General features: G+C 38.5%; 1 protein-coding gene across 5 annotated transcripts in view; it reads left to right on the forward strand.

Annotated features, from left to right (window-relative positions):
• The window catches only part of KHDRBS3 (KH RNA binding domain containing, signal transduction associated 3), a 216552-nt gene that overhangs the window by 161999 nt on the left and 28684 nt on the right, over positions 1-25869 (forward strand). For 3 of the 5 annotated variants that reach the window (XR_002888342.3, XM_024102714.3, XM_042860970.2), the window contains 2 exons: positions 14465-14547; positions 21240-21338. Coding sequence is in view for 3 of the 5 variants with exons in the window: in XM_024102714.3 (XP_023958482.1) it covers positions 14465-14547; positions 21240-21338 (182 nt within the window). In the remaining 2 variants the exon portion in view is untranslated. The remainder of the gene's footprint in view (positions 1-14464; positions 14548-21239; positions 21339-25869) is intronic. The other 2 variants (XR_010599026.1, XM_024102715.3) reach the window with 1 other exon arrangement.

The following is a 25869-nucleotide window of genomic DNA, read 5'->3' on the forward strand; positions in this document are numbered from 1 at the left end:
AACTCAGGAACCAATCCATGCAACAATCCTCAATGCCAACTCTGCCTACATATCTACACCAACAACACCATCACAGGACCTAACCAGATCAGCTACCCACGAAAGCTTATGCTCCAATACATCAGTTAGTCTTAAATGTGCCATAGGACTCTCTGCTGCTTTTTACAGATCCAGACTAACACGACTACCCCTCTGATACCCTTAATGATGTGACTGAGGTTGGCCTTAGATACTGGCCAACATCCTTAGTAGTTTTGCAGTTGCATGGAGTGCTCTCTGGGTTAAACTTTAAAAATCATAGAAATATAGGGCTGGAAGGGACCTCAAGAGGTCATCTAGGCCAGCCCCCTGCACTGAGGCAGGAGCAAGTTAACCTAGACTATCCATCCCTGACAAGTGTTTGTCCAAATTGTTCTTAAAAACCCTGAATGATGGACATTCCATGATCTCCCTTGGAAGCCTGTTCCACAACTAATATACCCTTATATTTAGAAAGATTTTCCTAATATCTAACCTCAATTTCCCTTGCTGCAGATTAATCCCACTACTTCTTGTCCTGTCTTCAGTGGACATGGAAACAATTAATCACCATCTTCTTTATAACAGCCCTTAACATATTTGAATAATGTTATCAGGTCCCCCCTCAGTTTTCTTTTCTCAAGACTAAACTTACCCAGTTTTTTCAACCTTTCCTTACAGGTCAGGTTTTCTAAACCTTTTATCATTTTTGTTGCTCTCCTCTAGACTTTTTCCAGTTTGTCCACATCCTTCCTAAATTGTGATGCCCAAAATTGGACACAGTACTCCAGCTGAAGCCTCACCAGTGCTGAAGTAGAGCAGGACAGTTGCTTCCCATGTCTTACATACGACAATCCTGTTAATACACCCTGGAACAATATTAGCCTTTTTCACAGCTGCATCACTCTGTTGACTTATATTCAGTTTGTGATCCATTATAACTCCCACTTCCTTTTCACCAATACTACAACCTAGCCAGTTATCCCCCATTTTGTTGTTGTGTATTTGATTTTTCCTTCCTAAAAGTGAAGCACTTTGCACTAGAATTTCATATTGTTGATTTCAGACCAATTCTCTAATTTTCAAGGTTGTTTTGAATTCTAATCCTCTCCTCCAAAGTGCATACAACCCCTGCTAGCTTGGTATCATCCACTAGTTTTATAAGCATACTCTCTACTCCAATATCCAAGTCATTAATGAAAATATTGAGTAGTATCAGACCCATGGCTGACGCCTGCGGGACCCATAGTTATGCCCTCGCAGTTTGATAGTGAACCATTGGTAACTCTTCTTTCAACTATTAGTGACCCACCTTATAGTAATTACATCTAGACCACATTCCCCTACTTTGCTTACGAGAATGTCATGTGGGACTGACAAAAGTCTTACTGTGGGAAGGGGATGTCTTCAGAGCAGAAAATGTCTGTTCCTTCACTTCAAGGCTCCTACATTTCCAAGGGTGTGCTTAATTCTACCCACAGATTTGTCTGTGAAGTCCTCTCTCCATTTACAAGATTTTCAATCTGTGTGCCTCAAGTTATCTCAACCACAATGTCTTATCTAAAAGAAGGCATAGTTCTCAGCATTTCATGGTAAAGTACTGGCTGAAGTATTCATTTCAGGAGAACACCCATTCCTTTCATAAACCAGGCAACAAGCTCAGATCTGTCTAGCTGTAATGCTTTCTGACATCCTGGGGTTGGCCCTTACATAATTTGTGGAGTTGGATTGGAAGGGAATTGATTCCTTACACACCCCAGGAACTTTCAACACTCCAAAACAAAACAAAACAAAAGTTCCTTTGCTGAAAGCGAGCAGCTATTTTTGCATTCTTTCTCCCTTCCCTTTTCCCTGTGCTCCTGTATTCATTCTCTCCCAAACACTTGTGCCCTCCCCCTTAAGAAAAGAGCCAATTATTGATCTACCATTGCCCATGTTTCAAAAGTTAAGGCTATAATTTCTTTTCCCCAAGATCAGCAGGGTCAAAGAGTGAATTGAAATTACTTCATCATAAGGAAGAAGTTGAGGAGAGCTACTCTCTTCTGGATTTAAAATGGTGTAACTACTTTGTGAAACAACAGAAGTTTTGGATGAGATTCCCTCCACCACCCTATTAGCCACTGACTCAGAGGAATCACTTGATGTTTATAGAGTTGAATGGTGCTTATTTACACATCTTTGTTGCTTGAACCAATTAGAAACATTTATTCTTTGCAATGGACAGTTGCTGTTACCAATACCACTTCCTGACCTTTGTTCTTGCCTCAACTACAAGTACATTGGCCAACTGACTAATATGAATCCGTTCCAAAGAAATGGATATTAAGTATGCTTCAGAGATGCCTTATGTGAGAAGAGCTGCCTGGTCTCGTCTCAGAAAATCTCCCATCTTGGAATTCTAAGATACTCTGCATTGAGAAGTGATTCTTTTACAGGAAATCATTCTAAAGATTGAAATTTACAGAAAATTAGCCAATAATTATTCTGTTACTTTTCCAGTTCCTGGTTTGACATCCAAAATACACAAAAGTTTTTAAGATGGTTGTACTACTTACAGATTAGTATTTACTTGTTTTGGGGATGTATGCAGTGCAGTACACTTTAAAATGATCTTCTGTTTATAGGAATAAAATTGGTGAAAGTAGATTTTCTAGGCTGGCCTGATAGACTAATGGCAATTAGTGTGTGCACCCCAGGTTAAGAACCACTGATTTAGAGGATACAAGATAAGAGACTGCGATTCTTTGCCTCTGATATGGTGGGAGTAACTAGTGATTCTGAAGCAAACTCTTTGGCCGTTTCTGGAGTAGCATTGATTGGCTCCAAAAGGAAACGTAGCACCTTCCTTGGCTAGACAAAAAGGTATAGAGGGAGGCAAATGTAAGTTGGAAATATCATCTTCTTTGTGGCTCAGAGGGAACTCAAAACCACCTACTACTCAAAAATGGTTTCCATGCACCAAATCAAAAAATATGGAATACACTGAAGTTTCCTGAAGCAAACAGTTAAATTGTATGTGTAAATAAACTCAATACAAAATAACATGAAAGATAACATCTGTTACGAATATATTTTCTGTATATTATAATAAAATATTTAATATAACAACCCTCGTAAATAATACCTTCTTACAAAGAGAACTTCAAAGTATACAGATCTCTTGCAGCAAAGTTATCGCTTCAGTAGTTTTTTTAATTGTATAATGCAGCAAAATGGTGCTTACATATCTTTTATTTAAATTATTATGAAATTTTACAATAATGCAGGTTGCCAAATGGCAATGGGTATTGCTCACTGATGTTATAAATATGATTAAAGAGGACATTGTGCAGAGCCACAAGAAGTCTCTATTTTGGAAACAAATGGTGGTCTAATTTTTCTATATATTCAAATTTGTGGAAATTTATCTAAAATTAAAGCTATAAATTTACATGCCAGATGGCCCAAGATAAATATTCAGCATTTAAAAGCTCTCCTAACACAAAATACTAACACGAAGAAGTCAAATCTAATTAAGGGCAAGCTTTAAAACATACTTGAACCACCCATGCCAGATTGCTGTTTAAAGGGAATCATGGGTTGTAAGAGAATTTGTAGGATTTGAATGTCTTACCTTCTGTTGGTGCTATAATCCATTCTGAGTAGTTCTTAGACATCTTCTATTTTTGTAGAATGAGTTATCTTGTTAGTTGGTTTTCAAGGTAATTTATTTGATAAATTTAAATACTAGGCTGCAAATGAGGAACTGGTGACACATTATCTAAATAGATTATGGAGAATGCAACAAAACAGGTTGTATGCTGTTAAACCAGAAAGGGGCTACCAGTATGAAATGGAAAAAGCAATATTGATATTTCCAGTAAGAAAGGAGGGTATACTACTAAAAATATAAAAGAGCTAAGGAACACAGTATTACTGATGTGAATGGAAGAACTGATAAGCAATAAGGAGTGACTGCTTCAATGAAAATATGGCCTGTAGGAAATCATAATACTGTAAAGCAGTAAAATTAAACTCTGCTCCCGACAACTGGAAAGGGTGAAGTGTTAAAACACAGTTTTATGGGGTGATTAAAATGCTCCATAGTGTTAGAAAGATTTTAATATTCAAGGTTCCAATAAGTAAGCATGATGAAGGTACTGTAGTATGAAGGCATTGGATGATTGTTCTGAAAACTATATTTCATTGATGGCATAATGGACAAAGCAGCACATAAAGGGATATTACTATCCACAACTATTCCTTTAGAGAATAAACCTTAAGACAATTTTTCAACAAGAAATAACCCAAAGTACACAAAAAGTTAGAAATTTGAAGAACATTAATTATTTTGTGCTTTGGCCATCAGTCACCTGATCTGAATCCAGTAGAAGGGGATATCCAACAACAACAAGGAACTGAGGCAGCATTTTATGGACATATGGAAGGCACTATTTTCTATTTGCAAGTATCATATTGCAAAATAGTCCAAAGAAACTTTTGTGCATGATAAAATCATTTGGTGGACACAATATTTTGGAAAGAGAAAAAAACAATAGATTTTTTTCCCCTAAGACTCTTTGTACACTTTTGAGAGTGACTGAAATCAAGTACCCAATTTCATGACTTGAAAATTCTATTTAAACTATTAATTTTGTCATCCTGATATCCACTACTGCATATTTAAAATATTAACAATACATCAGACAGCAATCACAGTACAACAGCTGTTTTTAATTTTCATCTCACTGTAAGTACATAGGCCACTGTAATTCTACCTTTGAATTACATCACAAAGTCAAAGAATCATATTTTTACTTTGCAGAGGATAGATTTGTTTTTTGAAAGTGCAAAAGCATTCCAGTGAAGCGGCAGTTCTTCGAGGGGTTCTGCATATTCCCGTTTATGGGTATAGGGCCAACTGGTGGAGCCTAACAATAGAAGCTTCTGCAGTGCCCATTAGAGTACATGTGCACCACCCTTGTACTCCTCCTCAGTGTTTCTGAATGTTCTGAGGGCAAGTCTGTGCCCTCTACCGCCTAAATTCTTTTCAACTGTTGCACCAGGGTTCTTCTCCATTTATAGTGCATTGATAGTTTATAATGGTTGTTCTTAACACAGTTTTTGGTATAAAGATAGTCTTAAACATAGTAATAAGCGTAAATAGTTTAATGTAGTTTGTGAGGTTGGTGCCATGTGATGGTAGTACCACAAAAGAAGCCAGGCTTTAAAAGATGTTTCATGACCAATGGTCTTCCTGGCATTGGACGAAAACATTAGGTGTTTTAAGTGCCTGGGACAAGGCCACTCTCCTTCTGGATGTTCTGTTTGCTGGACTTTCATGCCCAGAACACACAAAGCCAGGCAGAACAGACCTCTGTGCTTTTGCTTAAAGAAGTTCTTGCCACTAAGCTATCCAGATCTGGAGGGTCATCGGATACGAAGACAAAGTGTTTCTAATCTGGTGGCTTTCTCCAGCAAGGTTAAATTGTCTAAGGCTTCCCAGTCATTGGTATCTTTGCCAGTGCCAGCTCTCAGTCCTTCAGAAAATGTTGTCAAGGCTCTGAAGGCACCATTGGTAGAAAAGGGCTGACTGCTTAGGAACCTAGACCCATTTCGGTTCCAACTGTATTGGTTCAAAAGAAGCAGCTGAGGGAGAAGGCGGTCACTGTTAGCAGTGCCAGATCCTGTATGAAAGACTTATTGGATCCGTCCACTTCTGCCATAGCTTCTATGGTTCCAACTTCGAAATCCAAATTGGGCTCTGCTTCAAAGTCTGGTGCCTTTCAGGCCTGTGATGCCAGTTCCATCCTCCACTCCTGTTCAGGGACAGTCCTTAGATCCAAAGAGGATGTTAACAATGGTGGCTAAGGTGCATCTTCCTGCATCTGTGCATTCCTCAGGTCCAACTGACAGGAAGTTTGTAATGAGGAAGAGGCAATCTTCTTCAGTTCTGTGGTCTACTTCTTCACCTGCAAAGAGGAGAAGAGCAGAGAAGATGGTTAGTTTTTCTCCTGGAACCATCTGTGCCGCTGCCTCCTCCTCCAATTCCAACAGGATCTTCAGGTAGATCTTTCTCACCTTATGTCTGTTTTCACCCTGTGGTTACGTAGCTGTGTCTGGTGTGATACATAGCAGATCTGAGGTCACATCCCATTTTAGAGGAGGCTAGAGGAAGGAAACTTGTTTTGTCCCAGGTTATGCCTCATTATGCTTTTGCTTCTCCTCCTGTGGAAATGTTTCCAGATTCTAGCTACTAAAGAGACCTGTTGGGTTCCACCACAAGAATTTTTGGGTTATCCTCCTTATAGATAGAGAGGTGATGTTTCATCCAATAAGGATCTGGTGGCTTAACAGTCTTTGGATCTATTTCCTCCAGATCCATCAGCAGCTCAGGTAGTCGTACCTGATATGCTTTCTGAAGAAGTGGATGAGGAGATACAAATGGATACTGACTTTAATCCTGATTTGTCACCAGATGAGCATGTTAGGTGTAGCTTCTGCTTCTTCCCCTTCTGAGGATGCTTTGCAATTCTATGACCTCATAGATCACATGGTAGCCACATTAAACTTACTTTTGGTGACTGCGGATGCAGCCTCCCATCCATTTGATTTTCTTGGGGCTACCTCCACCAATAGGCTGTCACTTCCTATCCTGAATGGTTTTTTGCAGCCTCCTAAGACTGTTAGGCTGAAAGGAAGCAGGAGTTGACCAATTTCCAAGAAAGCAGACAAACTGTATCAGCTTCTCCGTGAAGGGTTTTCTTTCTTTTATATGCATGCTGTGCCAAATTTGTTGGTTGTGGCTGCTTCCAGTAATAAGCTTAGGTCTGGCCAAACTCACTTCACTCCTGCTTATAGAGAAAAGAGAAATATTGATGCACTCTGAATCAGTGACTTGTCCTCTTTGTTATTTACCACTCTCCCAGTTTTTGTGTCATCTGCAAACCTTATCAGTGATGATTTTGTGTGTTCTACCAGCTCATTGATAAAGATGTTAAACAGCATAGGGCCAAGAACTGACCCCACTGGAAATAGACCCGCTTGATGACAATTCACCATTTACATTTTTTGAATTCATTTAATGTGTGCCATGCTAATTTTATATTCTAGTTTCTTAATCAAAATGTCATACGGTACCAAGTCAAACCCCTTAAAGACGTCTAAGTGTATTTTGTCAACATATTACCTTTATTAACCAAACTTGTAATCTCATCAAAAAAAGATACCAAGTTAGTTTGACAGGATCTATTTTCCATAAATCCATGTTGACTTGCATTAAATACATTACCCTCCTTTAATTCGTTATTAATCAAGTCCCATATCAGCTGCTGCATTATTTTGCTCAGGATCAATGTCAGGCTCACAGGTCTATAACTACCTGTGTCATCCCATTTCTCTTTTTACAAATTGGCACAGCAATAGTTTTCTTCCAGTCTTCTGGAACTTCCTCAGTGCTCCAAGACATGTTGAAAATCAATATTAACGGCCCAGCAAGCTCCTTAGCCAGCTTTTTGAAACTCTTGGATGCAAGTTGTCTGGACTTGCTGATTTTAAAATGTCTAACTTTAGTAACTTCTGTTTAACATCCTCCTGAGACGTTAGTAGAATGCTGTTTTTGACCTAGAATGCCATGCCCCCTCCCTTTCCCCCACTCAGTCATTCCTAAATAGCTTATACTCATTGATTTTAACATTCCACTCGTGCAAATCATCCCATCAGCTTTCAGTAATATGACTAAATCAACTTTATGGTCATAAATGAGAACTTCCAGGTCCTCATGTTTGTTGCCCAGGCTCCTAGTATTAATGTACGAGCAATTTAAGAATTTCTTCTCTTTGTGTCCTTTGGTTCCTTGATTAATTTTGTTCTCAGCATCTCAAAATAGAGTGGCTAATTACCAGGCAGTGATGGCCCATTATGAATTCTATCTGTGCGAAAGGATGATTTTCTTTGTTCAAGATTAAAAAAAGGCTTGTCTAATGCCATTTTGACAGAAGGACAGAACATGGCAAAGCATGTCTTTAAAGCATTGTTTGATGCATTACTCTCTTCCGGCAGAGCATTGGTGTCTGTAGTTACCTTGAGGAAGCATGCTTGGCTCGATTCCTCTTCTCTGGCAGCAGACACTAGAATTAAAGTGGAAGATGTCCACTTCAAAGGGAATTGTCTTTTCTGCAATAAGACTAATGTACTGTTGTTTAAAGGACTCTAGAGCCACTGCTCGTTTTCTAGGTCTTTAGCCCTCAATCAGAAGACCTTCTGCTTCTTTTTTTCAATATCAGTAGAAATATTACTCTCCGTCATCTGTTTATTTTTCTACAAATCTGATGTCGGCAACTGCACCAGCAACCTCCATCTTTATTTGAGACCAAGCATAAAATGAGGCCTTTCAGATGTAGACCTATGAGGCAATCTGTTCCCTCTTCATCTTCCTTTAACACCAGATCTCACATTTGATGTGAGGATTGACAGTCATGGTCCTATGAGCAAGTATCCATCTCTTCTTTTATTTGGGGACAGGCTAGCCCAATTCATCAGCAGTTCATCAGAGGCTGATTACATAGAATGTATGGGTACTAAAATTACAGACAGCGGCTATGCTATTCAGTTTGCATGGCTGTCCCTATCCTTCCCTTTTCAGGTAACCTTCTCACAAAGTTATTCTACATATGGAAGTTCAAAAGCTGCTCCGGACAGGAGCTGTTAAAGAGGTAACCAAACATTTGTGGGGTCAGGGTTACATTCAAGATATTTCCTGGTGTAGAAAAAAAAAGGTGGGGGTTTCTGTCTAATTTTAGATTTAAGTAAACTTAACTGATCCTCCCGGACATTCCGATTACGTATGTTAAACCTGACCTCCATAATTCCTTCGTTTACAATTATGGATTGGTTTGTCACTCTCTGTTTAAAGGATGCTTATTTTCATCTGTGTCCGACACAGTCATTGACAATACCTGCATTTCATGGTGTTGGGATGCCATTTCCAATACAAAGTGCTGCTACTTGGCCTCTCCACAGCACCAAGAATCTTTTCAAAGTGCCTTTTCATGGTAGTGATACATCTAAGAAAACAGGGTATTTTTGTTTACCCATATTTGGATGATTGGTGGCTAAAAGCTGCTACATCACATTTACAATCTCCCTCTTTTCGCATCTGGGTCTGCTTCTCAATGTCATCCTATCATATCTCTGTCCAACTCAGAGAATTCTTTTTATAGGTTCTAAACTAGAGACAGTAGCAGGGAAGGCTTTTCTTCCAGAGGACAGGTTTCTACAAATAGAACAAGTGGTTTTCCAAATTTGAGCCTGCCAATCCTACAAAGTGATTGCCTTCCAAAGTCTTATGGATTCTGAATTCACTGAATTTGTAAACAGACAAATCATGTTATTTGAGGTGTTCTGTTCAGTCCCCCTTCCATTGATCAGCACAATGTCAGATGCATCCAACAGTGGATTGGGAGCCCATTTTGAGGCTGGATTACAATCCAGAGTCACTGGTATTTTCATGAAAAGAGCTTGTTCATAACGTGTTGGTATTAAGAACTATTCGTTTGGCCTTCATATCTTTCCTTCATATAAAAGAAAAGGTTGTTCATGTATCAACAGACAATACAATCAACAGACAATACATGAACAAACCAGAGGAGTCTCATTCTTTCCAGTTATGTTGTGAAACAGTCAAATTATGGGATTTATGCATGCTTTGAGATCTATCTGGTTGTCCTGAATTTAGGAGGGGAAAGCAATGTGCTAGCAGATTGTCAGCAGGAACAGTTCTCAAATTCATGAGTGGTCCCCAAAGGATTGAGTAACATGAGACATCTTTTCCTGTTGGGATCGGCCTGATGTAGACCTGTTTGCTACAAGGATCAATAAAAAGTTTCCTCTCCTCTGTTCAAGAGCAGAGAGGGAGAGTCCTTCTACACAGGGTAAGAGTATGCCCTTCCCCCCTTTCCATTGATTCAGAAAGTGGTGCAGAGGAAACGTCAGGACAGGGCAAAAATGATAATTGATTGCCACAACTTAGCCGAGACAGCAGTAGCATAAGCTTTTTCTTGAGCTATTAGTTAGACTGTACCTGTATCTTCCTCTGGCTCCAGATCTCTTATCATAGCAACTAGGCAGGATCCTTCATCCAGATCCTCATCTTACTACCTGCTATTGGACCTTGGCTAGTCTTGAAAAGTCATATTCCTCTTTGGTTCAAAATGTACTGCTTAATTCTAGAAAATTGTCTACTAGAAATGTTACTATTTGAAATGGGCTAGATTTTGTTGCATGAATGCAGGAAAATTTGATTGTCCAGTTTCATCTTCCATACCGTGTATTTTGGAATATTGAATGTACTTAAAATCTGAAGGATTATCTGATTCTTCCTTAAAAGTTCACATGGAAGCTGTTTCATTTTACTATACTTTGATTGATGGTAGATCACTCTTTGCATGTTATTCTGTTAAAAGGTTTATGAAGGGATATTTAATGTGTATCGGCCTTTAAAGCATGCTGGGATCTTAATCTGGTTTTATCTACGTTTATGAGGGTACCTTTTTAACCTCTGGTAGAGTGTTCTTTATTTTGTGTATCTATTAAAGAGATCTTCATTATTGTTATAATGTCAGCCAGAAGGGTGAGCAAATTCCATCCCTGACGTCTGACATGCCAGTTATAGTTTTTCGTAAAGATAAGATAGCTCTTAGACCTGATCCCTATGTTTTACCAAAAGTGGTGTCCAAGTTTCCTATCAACCAGACAATTTTACTAGTGTTTTTTTCCCAAAAACCTCACACTAATAAAGGGAAATCTGTGTTATGTACTTTATATGCTAGAAGTGTTCTTCCATGTTATTTAAATATAACAGAGTTTTCAGAGTTCATCTAGGTTTTTGTTTGTTATGCTAAGAAAAATAGGGATCAGTGTGTGTCTGCTCAGACTATTTCCAGATGGGTTAAACAATGTGTCATTTAGTGCTACAAATTAGCAGAAAATCCTGTGCTTTCTGTGTTGTATGGTCTCATTCTGCATGGCGGTAGAGGCATCTTTTGCTTTTCTTAAACATGTTCCAGCTAGGAACTGCTACCTGGCTGCTATCTGGAAGTCAGTGAACGCATTCACTAAATGTTATGCTCTGGATCTGGCTTCAAGAGTGAACGCCAAATTTGGTATAGCAGTGCTTCAGTCATTATTTAATTTTGACTTTGGTCCCACCTCCTGGGTTTTCAGCACTGCTTGTCAAACTGCCCATAGCAGATAATATGCAGAGCCACTCGAAGAAGAAATGAAGGTTACTTTGTTGTAACACAAGTTCTTCAATATGATTGCATATTCACACTTCCCTCCTATCTCCCCCTCTTTCTCAGAGTCCTATAATGGTCACTCTGAGTTAACAATGGAAGGAATTGAGACTGTAGAGGGCCAGCGTCACCTTGTAAAGCTTTTGGAAATGCCAAGGGAAAGAGGCAAGGCATGTGCTCTTTAACGCGCACTGCTTGGAGGAGGTTCTTCGGTTAGGCACCACCCGGTGGTACAATATCTGTAAGTGTGAATATGTAATCATCTCAAAGAACTGTGAGTTATAGGGAAGTAACCTTCATTTATCATTCTTTGCATGCTATAAAGTGAACACATCAAAACAGAATAGTCCAATACCTGTTCAGAGACTGGAAAGTTCAATGAAACCCAAAGCTACTAAATAATATACTAACTTTTTGGAAGAAGATTATATTTAAAGAGAAGTTATCCAGATACTAAATATAGTAACACACAGAGCTGCCAACCAGGATGGGACAGGAAACGGTAGTATTGGCTATGCCAGTTACACCCTATTAAGGCAATTGGGCTAGCAACTTATGGAACAATCCTCTCTCTGTACTCTAAGTTGAACCTGCCATACTTATCCAGCATTCTGTCTCCCTTGTGGTGGAGTCAGTTTGCTAGCACTCTTTCCTACTTGGAGCACATTTTGGCATTGTTCCTTTTAAGAAGGTTTAGATATGCTGGGTCTCAAGCAAAAGACACTTTTCTTTTCTTTGTCTTATGACCCTTCTTTTCCCCCACGCCCCTCAGGGCCAACTGTTCAGCAAAACATTCCCTCCTAATGTAGCCAATATGGGTTATCTGAGTCGACTTCCAAAATTCCTTAGGACTTTCCATTGGTGGAAGCTCCCAACCAATATAATATAGGAAGTTCATTTTGATCCTCTATCCCCAGCCATTGTGATCATCACAAATGCATCCAGTTTGGGTTTGAAAACTTATCTCCGAAGCTGAGAGTTCAAAATTGGTGGAATCTGGGGGAGGAAACCAAGTGCCATATACATGTAGTGGACCAAAACTATTAGGTTGCCTCAAATCCTTTCTGGCATTGAATAAGGGCTATGTTGTTAACATAATAGCTAAATATTACATTAATAAATAATGAGGTGCTAGTTAACAATAATGCCAGGAAATAATGGCTGTGTCAGATGGGAGTCTGGCTCATCAAATGCAACTCAGCAGATCTGACTGACAGAGAATATGGCAACAGACTCTCAGTCGCTGGCTGCAGGAACAGTGTGAGTGTTCCTTGAAACAGACAGTGATGGATAGACTAACACAGACACATTCTTGCTGAACTGGAGCAAGGGATTCTTTGATGCCTTTCCAACAATTCCACTGGTAATAAAAAGATACAAGACGTTCTCCAAAATCATACTAGTTGCCCTAGTTGAGCTAGACAGTATTGGTACATGAAGTTCCTTGGTCTTCAACATTCATCATCAGACCTGCTATCACAGGAAGACTATTTTCTCTATTTTACCAACCTGGAGTTACTTCATCTCCATTGCTTTGATCATAAGACATTGACTACTTCTGATGTGGAATGCTCTGTGGAAATAGAGGAGGCTCTGCTACATTCTCTAAAGCCATCTGTGTTGAATTGTTCATCTCAGAAGATGTTTTCTCAAAGGTAATCAGATAATGTCTCCATGACCCATGCCCATATAATTGATTTTGAAATATTTATTGTACTTGGTGTTTGTCTTCCCTTGTATTGTATTCTATCAAGGTACATCTATCTATAATCTTACTATATTATCTCCCAGTGGATGTTTCTATTGATTTCAGTCATCAAAAGATTCCTGAAAGGGTCTGGTGTTTTCCCATCAGAGTTGAGAACCTATTCCATCAAGGAACCTTAGTGTTGTGCAGACAAGATTGTACAGTTGGAGATCTTATGACAGTGTTCTTTATTCCACTTGACACTAAAAGCACCATTTTTAGTCACAATTACATCTACAAGAGAGTTACCCTGTATTTTTATCTCAAATTTATTCCAAATCTGATGTCTTAATTTCATCTGAATCAGATCATCAGTCTCCCAAGTATCTTTTCAAAGCTTCTTTCTTACCTGGGGGAACTAGGCTTGTATACCTTCTATGGCAAGAGAGGTCTTTGAGTTATTTGAGTAAAATTGAGGCCTTTAGAATGTCAACAATTTTTTTTAACTTCGGGGGATCAATGTGAAGGGAATGTCATTTCCAGTCAGCATCTGTTTAAATGGATTAGGCTTTGCATTGAGTCATGTTGTAAATTATCTAAGGTGTCAGTTCTTTACAGTTCTAATTTCACTCTACCATGCATAAACGAATATCACGGGGGTACCTCTATATTCTTTTCATTATAAACATCTGGAAGGGTCCTGCCTGGACTTCTGTATAAACCTTCATACAACACTGTTCTCTCAATTTGGGATCTAGGTCTGATGCTGGTTTTGGGAGGACAGTTCTACAATTCTTGTTTAATTAGATCTCTGCCCTCCTTCATGGGGTTATGCCATTTACTAAATTCCCACAAGTGGGACTATGCAGAGGCTACTTCAAGAAGTACAAATGGTTACTTATGTTAGTAACTCTGGTTCTTAAGGGTGTTGTCTCTGCATAATTGCACTGCCTGTCAGCCTCTCTCTTCTTCAGAATTATACTCTTACAGGATTCTTGAGTTTAGGGGAAAGAACTAAGGCAACTGGATTTGCATAGCCTTTTTATAACCTTGGGTCCAAAGTTTGTTGCCACAAAAGGTCCCGAACTGACACTGCTTTCTTGAAGGTCTGTGGCTCCAGACATACCACAGGTGTGAATATGCAGAGGCAGCACCCTTGAAGAACCACAGTTACTTTGTGGTAAGTAGCCATTTTTATTCAACATGCTAGTCTCTTAAAAGTGCAAAATAGGTTGCCACCAAGATCTCAAACTTAAATCCAAAGTAACTACATAAATCTTAGATCTTAGATTTATGTTGCCTCTCAGATAGAATTGGTGTGTATTGAGTAAATTAAGATTTTATAGTTCCATGGTTTACATCTTGTTGCATGAATTTAGATTTCAGTTGATAGTGTTGTTCACATTTATAATTATTAATGTATTTCTTTCAGGTTCTGAATTGTGTCCTTTAAATTTTAACATTACTTTTCTATTATATTTTTCAGGAGTATGATGATGGATATGGCACTGCTTATGATGAGCAGGGCTACGACTCCTATGACAACAGCTATAGCACCCAGGCACAAAGGTAAGTATCATGTCCCACTGTATTTATAGCAGAAAACTCCTACAGTCAAGTAGCTAATTTTACTTTCAGTACCGATGAATTCCTTTTATATCTAATCTTAAACAGCATAAATATTATGCAAAAGGATTGTTAGCAACAATCTGCAGTCGTATATACTTCTCTGCTATCAGGTATGTATAAAAGACAAAATGCCACCAAAAGGGGTTGAAAGGAACCCAGTAAACAAGGAGAAGAGGTATTGAAAGAATGGCAGATTTTACTAGATGACATTATTCAGAAACTTGGTTGACAGTGGCATTCTAAAGTGCCTGAACTGTATGTATTTGAAAGAAAAGGAATTTTCACTCACTTTTTAGCTTGTTGGAACTTGACTTCGAAAAATTTCAAGAATCAAAGGATAATGTGTAACTTGTTCAGTACAAATAGATTTTGATAAAAGAATTTTAGGGGACTTTATATTTGATTGATTGGTTTATTTGGTTGAGCTCATTTTACTGACCATGCTGAGTATGCAGATATTCTGGTTTTATGTTCCTGCATTCATTATCCATGGTTATTCACTTTAAAAGATTTCTCTTACTATTTTTCTCATGGGTAAGATGCCCTTTACAATATCTCTAAGGATAGGGAGTGTGCTGCTCAAACTGACAATATATCTCATCCACCAGTAAACAAGTTAAAGACAACTTTTACTTAAACGCATTGTAGCTTTGCAGCAAAATCTGAAAAACTAAAGAACCCTGATTTCACAACACGGTTGAGGAGGAAAAACACTTTCCCAGCTGGCAACTGAGGAATATTTTGCCATTCTGTTTGTCAGGAATGATTTAAGTCTTTGTGAGGGAAGAAAGCTCTCAAAACCAGGCAAACTGCTCAAAGTGAAAAATCAATGGAAAGTTTTAATTTCACTGTTTTCACTGAGATTGTTTTTTTATGACATTTTTGACAACCAGAAAAGAGTAGTCTTTATTCATGGTGTCTCCCACCTGAAAAGGTTTTGTAAATTTCTAAAAACTGATGTGCACACCAGAAGCATTAAGAACTCTGGAGGACGTGTGTACCTTGCATACTACCTTTAGAAAATAGCAGCAGTTAACATGATTTTTTTAGTAAAGATACTGTTCAAAAAAGTCTTAGAATTTTTACTTTTAATATTGGCAGTTCTATTTTGCTTTGTTGCTTTTAATGTTAGTAATAGGTTTTATTTGCGGTTGCAGGCTATGCTTCCAGATAGCACAATGAAAATACTGGACTAGACTAAAACTTAAAAATGATTATTTGAATTTGTTTTTCCTTTTTGTCAGGTTTTAAACAAGACCTGTTATGAACTTTTTTTTTATCTTTTACAAATTTTGGTGGTCCTCTGAATGGTGATGAGCAAAAATAGTTCCAGTTATGTTCACTAGACATATTTGATAAACTTTTTAAAAGAATGACTTATTCACTTGCTTATTTTGCTGTTTTTATAAACAATAGGGGTAGTTCATGGTGAAAGGGAAGGGGGTATGAATTTGCTCAATGAAATATTGCTCACACAATTCCGGCTCACATTTTTTGCAAAGATATTTCAGAATTGCATTAGCAGGCTAAAACTAATAGCTGTAACCAAACCATCTGAGCAACACAGAACAATTTTTAATCTGATGATCAAAGAGTAGCACATATTGTAATGTCATTTGTACCTACTGAGAGATGCTTGTAACACTGGAATATATCTAAATGTCTTTGGTGTTACACAAGTTATGTGAAACAAAAGAGAATTGTGATGCTATAGTATCTTAATTTTTTTTTGATACTTTCCCTCATTATAAGGGGAAAAAAACTTGATGTATTTGAATGAAGAAGAGGTCCACATGTTTAAAATGGGTCACTTTTTGATTAGCATGTAAAAGCAAGTTTTGCTTGTTTTAAGTACCCCTAAAATAATGTTAAAGCAAATATTAGGTTAATCGGCCTCTTTAAACTCAGTCAACAGTTAGGGCTACATTTTCCTTTTTTCTAGTACTGTGGGTACGTGGAATGCTTAAAAAGTTCATACTGATTTAAAAATATTGCAGATTTCAGAGATATTCTGTGTACTTAAAATGAGGAATGCCACTAGAACTGGAACTATCTCTAGAAACAGACTAAAGTTTTGAAGTGTACTCCACTGTATGTGTACTTCTACTACTCAAGGGAAGTTACAGATGCTTCATCTATTTGCTGTTGTTCAGTCTTAGGATTCCTGATTTGCAAAATAATGATTTTTTTAGCGTATTTGTTGTACATCTCAGAGTAGCGGTATTTTTGGTATTCTAGGCTGAGTCCGATAGTTTTCTTATGTGAATCAAAATAGTACAGTGCTAGTTAAAGAGAATGTTCTTGCAGTGGAATGAATAGCTCACTGTCCCACCCAAGTACATCTCAAATGTGAAGTGCAGTAGTAAATTTTTGTAGTTTGTTCTCCATTTTGGGGCATCCAGTACAACTGGATAGAGCTCTTCTCTAGCATGGCACCATATGATACTTTCACATCCTCCTTACTGTCTCCCCAGGATATCTGTAGCTGATAGCGGTTGAAGGGAATGATATGACATTCAGATACCATGGTCTAAATATTGTGGGTGGATGGGTACTTGAATCTTCACTTGTCTTCATGAAAAGCTGCTCTTCCTCTCTATACAACCTAACCTCCCCTTCTCTCCAGCAACCAATATTGTAATATAGTAGCCAACATCCAACTAGGAGACTGAAAGTGATGCTCATTTTAAGTTTTATTAATGGCATTTTGTTTGGTATTCAGATGTCATCACTGAGAATCACTTTTGCATGACTCCTGGTACCTATCAACCTTGGGTTTTATTTAAAAACCTTTCACTCTAATACCAGAGAGGAGAAGACTAAATTTGAGATTTCTCTCCAATTCTTACACATGGTATTGTCCCAGCAAGCAAGTACAATATCTGTGGGGAGTGTTTCCATTTTGAATACTAAAATGTTGCATCGTCTACAAATAATTTGTTCATAGAGTAAATCCACAAATAGAGTGCATTTTGGTGGGCTTTCAAAGGAACTATCTTTGGCAGTCATGATAGTCTTCAAATAGATAACTCTGAAGTGTGCTGGTTTTAGCCAGCCAGCTCCATTGACTTCTGTGGGAGACGTGATTAAATTCCCATGCAGCACTTAACATTTAGGGGATAATATTAGATAGAAATTACACCCATACAAATCAGTAAGTCTAATTGAACAAATAATGCTAAAGCAGTCCAGTCATAGTAAGAAAGATAAAATGAGTTTGTGAAACATTATTGCTTAGCTTTTGAAAATTGAGAATAGTAAACATTTGTGAAATTGTCAGTCAGCCAGCTCCACCTAAAAACCAGAGTATAATGGAAACTGTCAAAAGCTATGAACGCTCATGGTAGATTTTCAATGCCAAGCTAAGGAAAGCAAAAAGACTAAAATTAATGTTGCCATATGCCATGCAATATAGCTTTTCTGCAGGCAGCTTTTGCATTATGCATTCAGTAATTTCTTCATGAAAGCTGCACTACATAGATACATAATAATTTAACATATACTGCTGTATATAGCACAAATGATCTGTTTAAATATAAATTGAACTGCAGAAGTTAAATACTGCTAAAACAATAACCCCCCATATTATTGTATTCATTTGTTCTTGGCACACAAGTGCCTTTTTTACCAACTTCACTCGTGTGTGTGTGTGTGTGTGTGTGTGTGTATGATATTTATGAAACAAAGTTGAATTACAAATAATACTTCTCAAAACCATACATCAGGCAATAATCTTTTACTTGGATTTATGGTCAAAAGAAGTTGCTGTTTTAATGGCCTAATGTTAATACTAGAACATTTTATCATGAAAATCCACAGATTAGAATATAATAGAGGAAAAAGGAGAATTTTAACAGGGAATTATTTCAGATCTGTAGACCAGAGTTTAAACATGTTCATTCTGAAGACAAATTACATTAAAATATTAAATCTCTAAAACACTACAGAAAAAATTAGGCCAATGGCCTTTATGCCTTGGAAGCTTCATACATGAGCTACACAAGTGTTTGCGAAGACAATAATAGGGCAAAGGCAAACTACTGGTAATAAATCAATTGCCACTGTCAGCTCACTATTTAATGTTCTCTAGAATACATAAGATTTATCACTGAGGAATTGTAGAATAATGGTAGTATATGGAAACAAAGTCCACTAGGGAGATGTACTACATCATTCAGATTTAGCGCTGCCATCTGCTTAATAGCATTGAGATGACTACAGAGGTACTTATGATCAACCATTCATAGCAGTGACAGATGCTGCAGAGAATTAACATGCCTGAGAATGAAGTTTGTTACTAAAATTCAGATTATGTGACAAGATTGCTGAAAAAGGATATGTTTGTTACCTGTCCAACAGCACTAAAGGTTTAGTATCTACTTTAAAGTTTTCTGTCAAGAGAGAATGATTAATGCTTGCAAACAAAACAAAATGCTTAATTTTTCTCAGATTTCAAAGCTCTTAAAAATTTATAGAACTATTTCAATTTTCCCCACGTCTCCTAGAAACTTCAAAAAAAAGTATTTCTAGAATCGTTTGTTGATATATGTGATATGGACACAGTGATTTTTTCCTCTTGGGTGCTATATCCATAGTATTCCAACCAGTGATGGAGGTTTGTCAAGAAAAGAGTTAATAATTTAAACTGTGAAAGCCATGGAGAGTAAACTAATTTGCATAAACCTACATGCCATATGTTTTTTTCATAGAATCATAGGATTGGAAGGGATCTTGAGAGGTCATCTAGTCCAGTCCCCTGCACTCATGGCAAGACTAAGTATTATCTAGACCATCCCTGACAGGTGTTTGTCTAACATGCTCTTAAAAATCTCCAATGATGGAGATTCTACAACTTCCCTAAGCAATTTATTCCAGTGCTTAACTCCCTGGACAGTTAGGAAGTTTTTCCTAATGTCCAGCCGAAACCTCCCTTGCTTCAATTGAAGCCCATTGCTTCTTGTGTTATCCTCAGTGGTTAAGAACAATTTTTCTCTGTCCTTGTAACAACCTTGTATGTACCTGAAAACTGTTATGTCCCCTGTGTCTTCTTTTTTCCAGACTAAACAAACCCAATTTTTTCAATCTTCCCTCATAGGTCATGTTTTCTAGACTTTTAATTGTTTTTGTTGCTCTACTCTGGACTTTCTCCAATTTGCCCACATCTTTCCTGAAATGTGGTGCCCAGAACTGGACACAATACTCCAGTTGAGGCCTAATCAGCGCGGAGTAGAGCGGAAGAATTACTTCTAGTGTCTTGCTTACAACACTCCTGCTAATACATCACAGAATGATGTTCGCTTTTTTTGCAACAGTGTTACACTGTTGACTCATATTTAGCTTGTGATTCACTATGACCCCCCAGATCCCTTTCCGCAGTACTCCTTCCTAGGCAGTCATTTCCCATTTTCTATGTGTGCAACTGATTGTTCCTTCCTAAGTGGAGTACTTGCATTTGTACTTAATGAATTTCATCCTATTTACTTCAGACCATTTCTCCAGTTCGTCCAGATCCTTTTGAACTATGCAACTGCATGCAGGCACTGAAACATTTAAAAAATACAACTAAAATGTATTCAACGAGAAGAAATGTTAATTTACTTTTAAATTTCAAATCCTTGGATTTTGTTGTCTTAAAAGGACATAAGATGGCCAGGCATGATATTTTACCAGTTTTACAAATGTTGTAAATGTAGTAGATCTTAGATCCTAGATTCCCAGTAAATGTTAATGTCTTCAAATCAGTCCTTCAAGCCACAAGGACATTTTTAAGAAAGAATGTATCATATTCTGTCTTTCACCATAATGCTTTATTTCATTCTGATGGTAGATACTACACAGATAGCAGCTACTGCTGTGTCTATACAGCATTGCATTTTGGAGAATGGACCAAACTTCATGATTTTTTTTCTTTAGATTTAGCAACTTGAAGGATCAGTTTGAAAAATAAAAAGTAACATCATCTTTAAAACAACGTAAATTAAAAAAAACTTCTGGGCCTCAGCACTTGACAGTCTCTATTGGAACGAAAGTTGTTTATAGACAAAGCAGTGTATAGTAATAATTGCTTTACCAATTAATAAAGTTATTTGTGATGCAGTATTTTACTCAATATTTGATTGTGCTTTAAATATATAAATATATTTCTCAGTCTTAGAATAAGATTAAGGAGAAAAATAAAATTAGGTAGCTGTTCATACACACCTTTTCTGACATACAATTGCACCATTGCTGGGAATGCAAAAACTATACTTAAGCTAGATGTTGAAATAAAAGGGGGAGTGTCAGCCCCAAATTTAATTGTTGGCTCAGTCTAGTTCTGTCAATGTTCTGCATTATGTTTGTGCTTGCGGGAGAGTACTCAGTTCCTCATCTGCAAAAATGGGGATGATAGCACTTCCTTACCTCACAGGACTTTTGCAGGATAATATACTAAAGATTGTGGGTTGCTCACATATTTGTAAGTGCCTAAGAGGATATGTCTTGTCTAGCAGGTGGTATGAGAATCTAAGCTGAGTAGCCACACTAAAATGTGATGCCACTCTTTAGGAAAGTGTTTCTAAAACTGTGGTCTTCCTGTGTACTTGTTATTGGAGAATTGTCTTATCATGTGCTACTGTTGTCCTTATTTCCAGCTACTTCTACAGCTGCCAAAGGTGTTCATTGCTAATAAAAGCTTGGAGGCCTACAACAGCAGTCAAAAACAAGGAGTGGAGCCAGTCCCAGTTGATTCTGTAAGCTGTAAGGGGCTACTGCTATGTAATAGGAAGGAAATGTGACCTACTCTTGGGGACTGGAGCCACCAGTGGTATTGGAGCTGCCAGTCACCAAGGAACAACCAGGGGAACAGGTGAAAATGGAATTTCACGCATTGCCTTGCTGCCTAGGAGAGATTGGAACAAAGCAGTAGGAAAGTATGTGCAAGAGGAGAAAGGGGCATTAGTTGGCAGAGAAATGTACAGCTGTGAGGAGGAGAGAAAGAAATAGAAGAGATGGTAGGATTAAATGACATGAAGAATAGTAGTGAATACAGTGTCAAAATAATTAAAAGCAACTAAAAATTAATGGGAAAAGTGAGTTGACAAAGTTTGCAAATGATACAAAATTAAGTTCAAAGCTAAATGTGAAGAGTTACAAAGGGATCTCACTGGGTGATGGGGCAACAAAATGGCAGCTAAAATTCAGTGTTGATAAGTGCAAGTAATACACATTGGAAAACATAATCCCAACTATACATACAAAATGATGGGGCCTACTTGGCTGTTACCACTTAAGAAAGAGATCTTGGAGTCATTGTGGATAGATCTTTGAAAACATCCACTTAATGTGCAGCAGCAGTCAAAAAACAAACACACACACACACAAAAAACCCTAACAGAATGTTAGGAAATATTAGGAAAGGGTTAGAAAATAGACAAAAAATATCATAATTCCACTATACAAATCCATGGTATGCCCACGTCTTGAATCCTGCACACAGTTTTGGTCGCCCCATCTAAAGAAAGATATATTAGAAGTAGAAAAAGTACAGAGAAGGGCAACAAAAATTATTAGGGGTATGGAACAGCTTGCGTATGAGAAGTGCTTAAAAAGACTGGGACTATTCATATTAGAGAAGAGATGACTAAGGGGGTATGATAGAGGTCTGTAAAATGGTGAATGGTGTGGAGAAGGTGAATAAGAAAGTGTTTTTTACTCCTTCCATAGCACAGGAACTAGGGGTCACCCAATGAAATTAATAGGCAGTAGGTTTAAAACAAACATAAGAAAGTACTTACTCAGACAGCCCAAATCAACCTGTGGAACTCATTGTCATGGGATGTTGTGAAGATCAAAAATATAAATGGATTAAAAAAAGAATTAGGTAAGTTCCTGGAGGATAGGTCCATCAGTGGCTATTAACCAAGATAGTCAGGGATGCAACCCCATGCTTTGGGTGTCCCTAAACCTCTGACTGGCAGACCATGTGACTGGATTACAGGGGATGGATCACTTTAATTGCCCTATTCTGTTAATGCCCTGTGAAGAACCTGGCACCAGCCACTTTTGGAAGACAGGATACTGGGCTAGATAGACCACTTGCCATTCTTACATTCTTATTTTAAATAGATTGAGTTCTTTGAATCTGTCACTTTGTTTTCTAATCCTTTAATTATTTTTGTGGGTCTTCTCTGGACCCTCTTGAATTGTGAGCACTGGAACTGGACACAGTGTTCCAGCAGCAGTCTCACCAGTGCCAAATACAGAGGTAAAACAACCTCTCTAATCTTCTACTGAGATTACCCTGTTTATGCATCCCAGGATAGCATTATCCCTTTTGGCCACAGTGTTGCACTGGGAGCTTCTGTGTGGTTCATTATCCACCATGACCCCCAAATCTTTTTCAGAGTCACTGCTTCCCAGGATACAGTCGCCCCATCCTGTAAGTATGACTGTCATAATAATAATAATACATATTGCTTGCTTCAGCCCAGTTTACCAAGCAATCCATATTTCTCTGAATCATTATTTCTTCTTCTTCCTTCTTTACCACTCCCTTAATTTTTGTGTTCCCTGCAAACTTTATCAGTGATGATTTTATAGTGTGGTCCACATCTTTATAGAGAGAGTCTGGCAGACCACATTCCCACCACCACCAAATCACAGTCTTGCAGACCTCCTTCCATTCAGTTTATGACCACTTAGCATGCATATAGCAACTACAGCATTTGCTTAAATTGAAAAGTAAAGTAATATAGTCCATGCGATGAAAATGTTTCAGCATCCTTGCCTTAAGCAGTAGCCTCTTCCCTCCCTGCCCCCCCATCTTCATCTAGTAGATTTAGATATTAGAAATGTAAATCATCCTTTTCATTTCCCTGCTGATATAGGATTCATAGATTCATAGATTCTAGGACTGGAAGGGACCTCGAGAGATCATCGAGTCCAGTCCCCTGCCCTCATGGCAGGACCAAATACTGTCTAGACCATCCCTGATAGACATTTATCTAACCTACTCTTAAATATCTCCAGAGATGGAGATTCCACAACCTCCCTAGGCAATTTATTCCAGTGTTTAACCACCCTGACAGTTAGGAACTTTTTCCTAATGTCCAACCTAGACCTCCCTTGCTGCAGTTTAAGCCCATTGCTTCTTGTTCTATCCTTAGAGGCTAAGGTGAACAAGTTTTCTCCCTCCTCCTCATGACACCTTTTTAGATACCTGAAAACTGCTATCAAGTCCCCTCTCAGTCTTCTCTTTTCCAAACTAAACAAACCCAATTCTTTCAGCCTTCCTTCATAGGTCATGTTCTCAAGACCTTTAATCATTCTTGTTGCTCTTCTCTGGACCCTCTCCAATTTCTCCACATCTTTCTTGAAATGCGGTGCCCAGAACTGGACACAGTACTCCAGTTGAGGTCTAACCAGCGCAGAGTAGAGCGGAAGAATGACTTCTCGTGTCTTGCTTACAACACACCTGTTAATACATCCCAGAATCACGTTCGCTTTTTTTGCAACAGCATCACACTGTTGACTCGTATTTAGCTTGTGGTCCACTATAACCCCTAGATCCCTATATCAGAGGGGTAGCCGTGTTAGTCTGAATCTGTAAAAAGCAACAGAGGGTCCTGTGGCACCTTTGAGACTCAGGCCAGGTCTACACTACCCCCCTAATTCGAACTAAGGTATGCAACTTCAGCTACGTGAATAACATAGCTGAAGTTCGAAGTACCTTAGTTCGAACTTACCTTGGTCCACACTCGGCAGGCAGGCTCCCCTGTCGACTTCGCGGTACTCCTCTCGCCGAGCTGGAGTACCGCAGTCGACGGCGAGCACTTCCGGGTTCAACTTATCGCGTCCAGACTAGACGCGATAAGTCGAACCCAGAAGTTCGATCACTCGCCGCCGAACTACCGGGTAAGTGTAGCCAAGGCCTAACAGAAGTACTGGGAGCATAAGCTTTCGTGGGTAAGAACCTCACTTCTTGCATCTGAAGAAGTGAGGTTCTTACCCACGAAAGCTTATGCTCCCAGTACTTCTGTTAGTCTCAAAGGTGCCACAGGACCCTCTGTTGCTTTTCCCTAGATCCCTTTCTGCCGTACTCCTTCCTAGACAATCTCTTCCCATTCTGTATGTGTGAAACTGATTTTTCCTTCCTAAATGGAGCACTTTTGCATTTGTCTTTGTTAAACTTCATCCTGTTTACCTCAGACCATTTCTCCAATTTGTCCAGATCATTTTGAATTATGACCCTGTCCTCCAAAGCAGTTGCAATCCCTCCCAGTTTGTTATCATCCGCAAACTTAATAAGCGTACTTTCTATGCCAATATCTAAGTCGTTAATGAAGATATTGAACAGAGCTAGTCCCAGAACAGACCCCTGCGGAACCCCACTTGTTATGCCTTTCCAGCAGGATTGGGAACCAATAATAACAACTCTCTGAGTACGGTTATCCAGCCAGTTATGCACCCACCTTATAGTAGCCCCATCTAAGTTGTATTTGCCTAGTTTATCAATAAGAATATCATGCGAGACCGTATCAAATGCCTTACTAAAGTCTAGGTATACCACATCCACAGCTTCTCCCTTATCCACAAGGCTCGTTATCCTACCAAAGAAAGCTATCAGATTGGTTTGACACAATTTGTTCTTTACAAATCCATGCTGGCTATTCCCTATCACCTTACCACCTTCCAAGTGTTTGCAGATGATTTCCTTAATTTCTTGCTCCATTATCTTCCCTGGCACAGAAGTTAAACTAACTGGTCTGTAGTTTCCTGGGTTGTTTTTATTTCCCTTTTTATAGATGGGCACTATATTTGCCCTTTTCCAGTCTTCTGGAATCTCTCCCGTCTTCCGTGATTTTCCAAAGATAATAGCTAGAGGCTCAGATACCTCCTCTATTAGCTCCTTGAGTATTCTAGGATGAATTTCATCAGGCCCTGGTTACTTGCAGGCATCTAATTTTTCTAAGTGATTTTTAACTTGTTCTTTTTTTATTTTATCTGTTAAACCTACCCCCTTCCCATTAGCATTCACTCTGTTAGGCATTTCTTCAGACTTTTCGGTGAAGACCAAAACAAAGAAGTCATTAAGCATCTCTGCCATTTCCAAGTTTCCTGTTACTGTTTCTCCCTCTTCACTGAGCAGTGGACCTACCCTGTCTTTGGTCTTCCTCTTGCTTCTAATGTATTGATAAAAAGTTTTCTTGTTTCCCTTTATTCCTGTAGCTCGTTTGAGCTCATTTTGTGCCTTTGCCTTTCTAATCTTGCCCCTGCATTCCT

This window comes from Chrysemys picta, chromosome 2 (genome assembly GCF_011386835.1).
Source record: "Chrysemys picta bellii isolate R12L10 chromosome 2, ASM1138683v2, whole genome shotgun sequence".
Lineage (NCBI taxonomy): Eukaryota > Metazoa > Chordata > Testudines > Emydidae > Chrysemys > Chrysemys picta.